At 64.3% G+C, this 9740-nt stretch overlaps 1 protein-coding gene across 1 annotated transcript; it reads left to right on the forward strand.

Moving 5' to 3' along the window:
- Positions 1 to 799: 799 nt before the first annotated feature.
- On the forward strand, positions 800 to 9740 carry LOC144678123 (nuclear protein 1-like). Its single transcript, XM_078538024.1, has 3 exons — positions 800 to 1330; positions 3818 to 3944; positions 9547 to 9740. The coding sequence occupies exons 1-2, from the start codon at positions 1231 to 1233 to the stop codon at positions 3940 to 3942; spliced, it is 225 nt and encodes a 74-aa protein (XP_078394150.1). The 5' UTR covers positions 800 to 1230; the 3' UTR covers positions 3943 to 3944; positions 9547 to 9740.

Consider the following 9740-nt stretch of genomic DNA (forward strand, 5'->3'; position numbering starts at 1 on the left):
CTTTGTTTATTCTTCAAAAAAGAGATAACGCGTATAAAAAAAAACCAGAAGCATTGTGACCTCGGAGGAGGACAGTGTAGAACCTCAAAAGGGCATAGACAAATTGGTGGGGTGGGCAGACAAGTGGCAGATACAGTTTAACACAGAGAAGTGTGAAGAGGTTCATTTTGGTCGGAAGAAGGCGGAGAGACAATATAAAATAAAGGGGACAATTCTAAAGGGGTGTGCAGGAGCAGAGGGAGATGGGGGTAAATGTGTATAAATCATTGAAGGGGGCAGGACAGGGGGAGAGAGCGGTTAGTAAACAGACAGTATCCTGGGCTTTATTCATAGGGGCGTAGGGTACAAGAGCAGGGAGGTTATGTTGAACTTGTATAAGACACTAGTTCAGCCTCAGCTGGAGTATTGTGTCCAGTTCTGGGCTCCGCACTTTAGGAAGGATGTGAAGGAATTGGAGACAGAGAGAGAGAGAGAGAGACAGAGAGGGAGACAGAGAGAGAGTGCGGAAAAGATTCACGAGAATGGTTCCAGGGATGAGGAACTTCAGTTCCGTGGATATATTGGAGAAGTGGGGACTGTTCTCCTCGGAGAAGAGGTGGAGGAGATTTGATCGAGGTGTTCAAAATTACGAGGGGGTCTGGGGCGGAGTGGATCGGGAGAAACTGTTCCCATTGGGGGAAGGATCGAGAAGCAGAGGGACACAGATTGAAGGTGATGGGTAAAAGGAGCGACGGAGACAGGAGGAGAAATTTTTTCACGCAGCGAGGGGGTTAGGATCTGGAACGCGCTGCCTGAGAGTGTGGGGGAGGGAGGGTCAATCGAGGGGGTTAGGATCTGGAACGCGCTGCCTGAGAGTGTGGGGGAGGGAGGGTCAATCGAGGGGGTTAGGATCTGGAACGCGCTGCCTGAGAGTGTGGGGGAGGGAGGGTCAATCGAGGGGGTTAGGGTCTGGAACGCGCTGCCTGAGAGTGTGGGGGGAGGGAGGGTTGATCGGGGGAACTCGAGGGAAACAGCGTGTTAATCACACAGGCTGTGTTAACTGTAAATAAATCTGGCTGGCACACAGAGTCAGATGGTCCCGCCTCCCCCTTCCGCTTGCTCCAGGGCTGATGTAATCATTTTTTTGCCATAAACAAGTTGAGAAAAGCAAGTCCAGCTCAAAACAGATTTCGCCCTTTGTGGAGTCGATTGCAAAGTACCACTTTCCTCTAGATCAAACTCCGTGGGACCATGGCAGACGCCGGGACAACAGAGAAGCTGCAAGCCAGCACCTTTGAAATCGAATATTACGACAAGTACGATTTCTACAACATCAGCGATCGAATCTGCAGTGAGTTCCACAGCTTTGCCTCTCACGTGCTTGCAAACTGATCCTCCGACAGTGCGGCGCTCCCTCGGCGCTGATCCTCCGACACTGCGGCGCTCCCTCGGCGCTGACCCTCCGACAGTGCGGCGCTCCCTCAGCACTGACCCTCCGACAGTGCGGCGCTCCCTCAGCACTGACCCTCCGACAGTGCGGCGCTCCCTCAGCACTGACCCTCCGACAGTGCGGCGCTCCCTCAGCACTGACCCTCCCACAGCGCGGCGCTCCCTCGGCGCTGACCCTCCGACAGTGCGGCGCTCCCTCAGCACCGACCCTCCGACAGTGCGGCGCTCCCTCGGCGCTGACCCTCCCACAGCGCGGCGCTCCCTCGGCGCTGACCCTCCCACAGCGCGGCGCTCCCTCAGCACTGACCCTCCCACAGCGCAGCACTCCCTCAGCGCTGACCCTCCCACAGCGCTGCGCTCCCTCAGCGCTGACCCTCCCACAGCGCAGCACTCCCTCAGCGCTGACTCTCCCACAGCGCGGCGCTCCCTCAGCGCTGACCCTCCGACAGAGGGTCGTGGTGTTCGATGTTGATAAAACCGTGGGCAAAAAGCCTACTCGTTGTTACTCAAGAACCTGTGGGGTCCCCTTCCCCGTCTCTCTCTCTCTCTCAAACTCCCTCCCTGTTGCATGCAACGACCTCACAATATCATTTTCTCTGAAAAAACCTGTGCAAAAACCTCATAACGTCTTCAAAAAAAGTTTCTTGTGACCAGACGCTTTGACATTACTTTTCAAAAACCAATAAAAATTGGTCAATTGTGACCTGACGCAATTTGAGATTTATTGTTTTTGTTTAAAAAGAGAGGAGTCTTAATATTGGATTTAAAAAAAAAGCTTTTCAGTAGATCTTTAAACATCGAGTTTGAAACTGGTTTACTTTTTGAAGTTTTGACCAGGTAAAACTTTGGATCCTTCTTTTGAAAAAAATAAAGTGTTGAAACGTTTGGAAAATGTTTACGGTGTTGATCGGAAGTCTGGCTATCACATGACGGCAAAACCTTAAGTTGTTTGGAGTGAGCCAAGTCATAAACCTGTCCCTTAGTGTCCCAACTAGTAACCAGAGAGAGAGAGAGAGAGAGAGAGAGAACGGACTGAGAATTAATTGGGCACGATGTAAAATATCACCATTTTCATTCTCTATCTCGCCTGCTTCTCTCTCTCCTTTGGTCGCTTTTCTCTGCTGGTCCCAATTTTTAATCGGCACCTTTCCAGATTCTGACTCTCCCCGCTCTCGCTTTTGAATCTCCCTTCACTCCTGTCTCTTCAAGACGACAGTGAGTGGCTTCCTCTGAGTCCGAACGTTGTAGGGTTAAGTCCCACTCCAGGGTCTCGGGCGCAAACACCTTGCCCGACTCTCACAAGTGCCAAGGCCGCGCTGTCGGAGGGTCAGTGCCGAGGGAGCGCCCGCGCTGTCGGAGGGTCAGTGCCGAGGGAGCGCCCGCGCTGTCGGAGGGTCAGTGCCGAGGGAGCGCCGCACTGTCGGAGGGTCAGTGCCGAGGGAGTGCCCGCGCTGTCGGAGGGTCAGTGCCGAGGGAGCGCCGCACTGTCGGAGGGTCAAGGCCGAGGGAGCGCCACACTGTCGGAGGGTCAGTGCTGAGGGAGAGCCGCACTGTTGGAGGGTCAGCGCTGAGGGAGCGCCGCACTGTCGGAGGGTCAGTGCCGAGGGAGCGCCTGCGCTGTCGGAGGGTCAGTGCCGAGGGAGCGCCCGCGCTGTCGGAGGGTCAGTGCCGAGGGAGTGCCCGCGCTGTCGGAGGGTCAGTGCCGAGGGAGCGCCGCACTGTCGGAGGGTCAGTGCCGAGGGAGCGCCGCACTGTCGGAGGGTCAGTGCTGAGGGAGAGCCGCACTGTCGGAGGGTCAGCGCTGAGGGAGCGCCGCACTGTCGGAGGGTCAGTGCTGAGGGAGCGCCGCACTGTCGGAGGGTCAGTGCCGAGGGAGCGCCGCACTGTCGGAGGGTCAGTGCTGAGGGAGCGCCGCACTGTCGGAGGGTCAGCGCCGAGGGAGCGCCGCACTGTCGGAGGGTCAGCGCTGAGGGAGCGCCGCACTGTCGGAGGGTCAGTGCTGAGGGAGAGCTGGGTGGGTGGGGGGGGCGGCGTTGGTGGAGTTTTACCCGATGTGTCCCGTGGCCCAATATTCATTCTGCGATAAACAACCCCCACTGGCCCCGCTCCGGGGAGTCATTACCAGCTGCTCGCTGGTGGGATCTTGCTGTGTACAGGCAAAGGGCTCGATCGACAGGGGGAAAGTGTCTCGAGACATCTCCAGATAGCAGGAGGAGCCCCGCAGAGGTTTGGCCTGGGGGGAGAGGGGCGGGGGGGAAAGAGTGCGGGAGGCTGAGTGTCTGGTTGGGGGGGGTGGGTGTGTGAGCTGGGTAGGTGGGTGTGTGTAGGGGGGGGTTGTGTCTATTGCCCACTCTGACCCCCTCCCTCTCTCTCTCTCTCTGGCCCGCAGTCGGCAGCAGTCGTAAGGGTCGGACTAAGAAGGAGGCGAGCGAGAACACCAATCGCCATAGCCCCAGCGGCCACGAACGCAAACTGGTGTACAAACTCCAGCGCAGTGAACTGAGGAGGAAGTGAGGGTGAGTGAGGGGAGAGGGGGGCAAGGGGAGAGAGGGGTGGCAAGGGGAGAGAGGGGTGGCAAGGGGAGAGAGGGGTGGCAAGGGGAGAGAGGGGTGGCAAGGGGAGAGAGGGGTGGCAAGGGGAGAGAGGGGTGGCAAGGGGAGAGAGGGGGACAAGAGGAGAGGGCGACAAGAGGAGAGGGCGACAAGGGGAGAGGGCGACAAGGGGAGAGGGCGACAAGGGGAGAGGGCGACAAGGGGAGAGGGCGACAAGGGGAGAGGGCGACAAGGGGAGAGGGCGACAAGGGGAGAGGGCGACAAGGGGAGAGGGCGACAAGGGGAGAGGGCGACAAGGGGAGAGGGCGACAAGGGGAGAGGGCGACAAGGGGAGAGGGCGACAAGGGGAGAGGGCGACAAGGGGAGAGGGCGACGCAAGGGGAGAGGGCGACGCAAGGGGAGAGGGCGACGCAAGGGGAGAGGGCGACGCAAGGGGAGAGGGCGACGCAAGGGGAGAGGGCGACGCAAGGGGAGAGGGCGACAAGGGGAGAGGGCGACAAGGGGAGAGGGCGACAAGGGGAGAGGGCGACAAGGGGAGAGGGCGACAAGGGGAGAGGGCGACAAGGGGAGAGGGCGACAAGGGAGAGGGCGACAAGGGGAGAGGGCGACAAGGGGAGAGGGCGACAAGGGGAGAGGGCGACAAGGGGAGAGGGCGACAAGGGGAGAGGGCGACAAGGGGAGAGGGCGACAAGGGGAGAGGGCGACAAGGGGAGAGGGCGACAAGGGGAGAGGGCGACAAGGGGAGAGGGCGACAAGGGGAGAGGGCGACAAGGGGAGAGGGCGACAAGGGGAGAGGGCGACAAGGGGAGAGGGCGACAAGGGGAGAGGGCGACAAGGGGAGAGGGCGACAAGGGGAGAGGGCGACAAGGGGAGAGGGCGACAAGGGGAGAGGGCGACAAGGGGAGAGGGCGACAAGGGGAGAGGGCGACAAGGGGAGAGGGCGACAAGGGGAGAGGGCGACAAGGGGAGAGGGCGACAAGGGGAGAGGGCGACAAGGGGAGAGGGCGACAAGGGGAGAGGGCGACAAGGGGAGAGGGCGACAAGGGGAGAGGGCGACAAGGGGAGAGGGCGACAAGGGGAGAGGGCGACAAGGGGAGAGGGCGACAAGGGGAGAGGGCGACAAGGGGAGAGGGCGACAAGGGGAGAGGGCGACAAGGGGAGAGGGCGACAAGGGGAGAGGGCGACAAGGGGAGAGGGCGACAAGGGGAGAGGGCGACAAGGGGAGAGGGCGACAAGGGGAGAGGGCGACAAGGGGAGAGGGCGACAAGGGGAGAGGGCGACAAGGGGAGAGGGCGACAAGGGGAGAGGGCGACAAGGGGAGAGGGCGACAAGGGGAGAGGGCGACAAGGGGAGAGGGCGACAAGGGGAGAGGGCGACCAAGGGGAGAGGGCGACAAGGGGAGAGGGCGACCAAGGGGAGAGGGCGACGCAAGGGGAGAGGGCGACGCAAGGGGAGAGGGCGACGCAAGGGGAGAGGGCGACGCAAGGGGAGAGGGCGACGCAAGGGGAGAGGGCGACGCAAGGGGAGAGGGCGACGCAAGGGGAGAGGGCGACGCAAGGGGAGAGGGCGACGCAAGGGGAGAGGGCGACGCAAGGGGAGAGGGCGACGCAAGGGGAGAGGGCGACGCAAGGGGAGAGGGCGACGCAAGGGGAGAGGGCGACGCAAGGGGAGAGGGCGACGCAAGGGGAGAGGGCGACGCAAGGGGAGAGGGCGACGCAAGGGGAGAGGGCGACGCAAGGGGAGAGGGCGACGCAAGGGGAGAGGGCGACGCAAGGGGAGAGGGCGACGCAAGGGGAGAGGGCGACGCAAGGGGAGAGGGCGACGCAAGGGGAGAGGGCGACGCAAGGGGAGAGGGCGACGCAAGGGGAGAGGGCGACGCAAGGGGAGAGGGCGACGCAAGGGGAGAGGGCGACGCAAGGGGAGAGGGCGACGCAAGGGGAGAGGGCGACGCAAGGGGAGAGGGCGACGCAAGGGGAGAGGGCGACGCAAGGGGAGAGGGCGACGCAAGGGGAGAGGGCGACGCAAGGGGAGAGGGCGACGCAAGGGGAGAGGGCGACGCAAGGGGAGAGGGCGACGCAAGGGGAGAGGGCGACGCAAGGGGAGAGGGGCGACGCAAGGGGAGAGGGCGACGCAAGGGGAGAGGGCGACGCAAGGGGAGAGGGCGACGCAAGGGGAGAGGGCGACGCAAGGGGAGAGGGCGACGCAAGGGGAGAGGGCGACGCAAGGGAGAGGGCGACGCAAGGGGAGAGGGCGACGCAAGGGGAGAGGGCGACGCAAGGGGAGAGGGCGACGCAAGGGGAGAGGGCGACGCAAGGGGAGAGGGCGACGCAAGGGGAGAGGGCGACGCAAGGGGAGAGGGCGACGCAAGGGGAGAGGGCGACGCAAGGGGAGAGGGCGACGCAAGGGGAGAGGGCGACGCAAGGGGAGAGGGCGACGCAAGGGGAGAGGGCGACGCAAGGGGAGAGGGCGACGCAAGGGGAGAGGGCGACGCAAGGGGAGAGGGCGACGCAAGGGGAGAGGGCGACGCAAGGGGAGAGGGCGACGCAAGGGGAGAGGGCGACGCAAGGGGAGAGGGCGACGCAAGGGGAGAGGGCGACAAGGGGAGAGGGCGACAAGGGAGAGGGCGACAAGGGGAGAGGGCGACAAGGGGAGAGGGCGACAAGGGGAGAGGGCGACAAGGGGAGAGGGCGACAAGGGGAGAGGGCGACAAGGGGAGAGGGCGACAAGGGGAGAGGGCGACAAGGGGAGAGGGCGACAAGGGGAGAGGGCGACAAGGGGAGAGGGCGACAAGGGGAGAGGGCGACAAGGGGAGAGGGCGACAAGGGGAGAGGGCGACAAGGGGAGAGGGCGACAAGGGGAGAGGGCGACAAGGGGAGAGGGCGACAAGGGGAGAGGGCGACAAGGGGAGAGGGCGACAAGGGGAGAGGGCGACAAGGGGAGAGGGCGACAAGGGGAGAGGGCGACAAGGGGGAGAGGGCGACAAGGGGAGAGGGCGACAAGGGGAGAGGGCGACAAGGGGAGAGGGCGACAAGGGAGAGGGCGACAAGGGGAGAGGGCGACAAGGGGAGAGGGCGACAAGGGGAGAGGGCGACAAGGGGAGAGGGCGACAAGGGGAGAGGGCGACAAGGGGAGAGGGCGACAAGGGGAGAGGGCGACAAGGGGAGAGGGCGACAAGGGGAGAGGGCGACAAGGGGAGAGGGCGACAAGGGGAGAGGGCGACAAGGGGAGAGGGCGACAAGGGGAGAGGGCGACAAGGGGAGAGGGCGACAAGGGGAGAGGGCGACAAGGGGAGAGGGCGACAAGGGAGAGGGCGACAAGGGGAGAGGGCGACAAGGGGAGAGGGCGACAAGGGGAGAGGGCGACAAGGGGAGAGGGCGACAAGGGGAGAGGGCGACAAGGGGAGAGGGCGACAAGGGGAGAGGGCGACAAGGGGAGAGGGCGACAAGGGGAGAGGGCGACAAGGGGAGAGGGCGACAAGGGGAGAGGGCGACAAGGGGAGAGGGCGACAAGGGGAGAGGGCGACAAGGGGAGAGGGCGACAAGGGGAGAGGGCGACAAGGGGAGAGGGCGACAAGGGGAGAGGGCGACAAGGGGAGAGGGCGACAAGGGGAGAGGGCGACAAGGGGAGAGGGCGACAAGGGGAGAGGGCGACAAGGGGAGAGGGCGACAAGGGGAGAGGGCGACAAGGGGAGAGGGCGACAAGGGGAGAGGGCGACAAGGGGAGAGGGCGACAAGGGGAGAGGGCGACAAGGGGAGAGGGCGACAAGGGGAGAGGGCGACAAGGGGAGAGGGCGACAAGGGGAGAGGGCGACAAGGGGAGAGGGCGACAAGGGGAGAGGGCGACAAGGGGAGAGGGCGACAAGGGGAGAGGGCGACAAGGGGAGAGGGCGACAAGGGGAGAGGGCGACAAGGGGAGAGGGCGACAAGGGGAGAGGGCGACAAGGGGAGAGGGCGACAAGGGGAGAGGCGACAAGGGGAGAGGGCGACAAGGGGAGAGGGCGACAAGGGGAGAGGGCGACAAGGGGAGAGGGCGACAAGGGGAGAGGGCGACAAGGGGAGAGGGCGACAAGGGGAGAGGGCGACAAGGGGAGAGGGCGACAAGGGGAGAGGGCGACAAGGGGAAAGGGCGACAAGGGGAGAGGGCGACAAGGGGAGAGGGCGACAAGGGGAGAGGGCGACAAGGGAGAGGGCGACAAGGGGAGAGGGCGACAAGGGGAGAGGGCGACAAGGGAGAGGGCGACAAGGGGAGAGGGCGACAAGGGGAGAGGGCGACAAGGGGAGAGGGCGACAAGGGGAGAGGGCGACAAGGGGAGAGGGCGACAAGGGGAGAGGGCGACAAGGGGAGAGGGCGACAAGGGGGAGAGGGCGACAAGGGGAGAGGGCGACAAGGGGAGAGGGCGACAAGGGGAGAGGGCGACAAGGGGAGAGGGCGACAAGGGGAGAGGGCGACAAGGGGAGAGGGCGACAAGGGGAGAGGGCGACAAGGGGAGAGGGCGACAAGGGGAGAGGGCGACAAGGGGAGAGGGCGACAAGGGGAGAGGGCGACAAGGGGAGAGGGCGACAAGGGGAGAGGGCGACAAGGGGAGAGGGCGACAAGGGGAGAGGGCGACAAGGGGAGAGGGCGACAAGGGGAGAGGGCGACAAGGGGAGAGGGCGACAAGGGGAGAGGGCGACAAGGGGAGAGGGCGACAAGGGGAGAGGGCGACAAGGGGAGAGGGCGACAAGGGGAGAGGGCGACAAGGGGAGAGGGCGACAAGGGGAGAGGGCGACAAGGGGAGAGGGCGACAAGGGGAGAGGGCGACAAGGGGAGAGGGCGACAAGGGGAGAGGGCGACAAGGGGAGAGGGCGACAAGGGGAGAGGGCGACAAGGGGAGAGGGCGACAAGGGGAGAGGGCGACAAGGGGAGAGGGCGACAAGGGGAGAGGGCGACAAGGGGAGAGGGCGACAAGGGGAGAGGGCGACAAGGGGAGAGGGCGACAAGGGGAGAGGGCGACAAGGGGAGAGGGGGACAAGGGGAGAGGGGCGACAAGGGGAGAGGGGGACAAGGGGAGAGGGGGACAAGGGGAGAGGGGGAAGGGGAGAGGGGGAAGGGGAGAGGGGGAAGGGGAGAGGGGGAAGGGGAGAGGGGAAGGGGAAGGGAGAGGGAGAAGGGAAGGGGAGAGGGGAGAAGGGGAGAGGGGGAAGGGGAGAGGGGGAAGGGGAGAGGGGAAAGGGGAGAGGGGGAAGGGGAGAGGGCGACAGGGGAGAGGGGGAAGGGGAGAGGGGGAAGGGGAGAGGGGGAAGGGGGAGAGGGGAAGGGGAGAGGGGGAAGGGGAGAGGGGGAAGGGGAGAGGGGGAAGGGGGAGAGGGGGAAGGGAGAGGGGGAAGGGGAGAGGGGGAAGGGGGAGAGGGGAAGGGGAGAGGGGAAGGGGAGAGGGGGAAGGGGAGTGTGTGGCGGGGTGAGTGTGTGGTGGGGGGGGGGTGAGTGTGTGATTGGGGGGAGGGGTGAGTGAGAGAGTTTGGGGGGTGGGGGGGCTCCACCTTTGACCTCTGACACTAACGCCCCTTCCTCCTCCTCCTCTCCTCAGGCGGACCCCCCTCACGGCCTCTCCTACAGGATCGGACGGACCCTCACTCACAACCCCGCACCACCGCCACACGGACAAGGCTACGGACATCCCGGTTGAACAGCTCGCACCAGCCCGGACCCCCCCCCCTCTACCTCAACACCGCCAGAGGGGGATGAGGGGCTAGGGGAGAGAGAGAGAGAGAGCCCCCTCCT

Source organism: Cetorhinus maximus, unplaced genomic scaffold (assembly GCF_964194155.1).
Source record: "Cetorhinus maximus unplaced genomic scaffold, sCetMax3.hap1.1 HAP1_SCAFFOLD_3649, whole genome shotgun sequence".
NCBI lineage: Eukaryota > Metazoa > Chordata > Chondrichthyes > Lamniformes > Cetorhinidae > Cetorhinus > Cetorhinus maximus.

What these genes read in the sequence shown, in the direction of transcription:
- LOC144678123 (XM_078538024.1), top strand. Translation starts at nt 1,231, where the DNA reads ATGGCAGACGCCGGGACAACAGAGAAGCTGCAAGCCAGCACCTTTGAA. An exon ending in CATCAGCGATCGAATCTGCA is followed by an intron (nt 1,331 to 3,817) that starts GTGAGTTCCACA and finishes TCTGGCCCGCAG; the next exon opens with TCGGCAGCAGTCGTAAGGGT.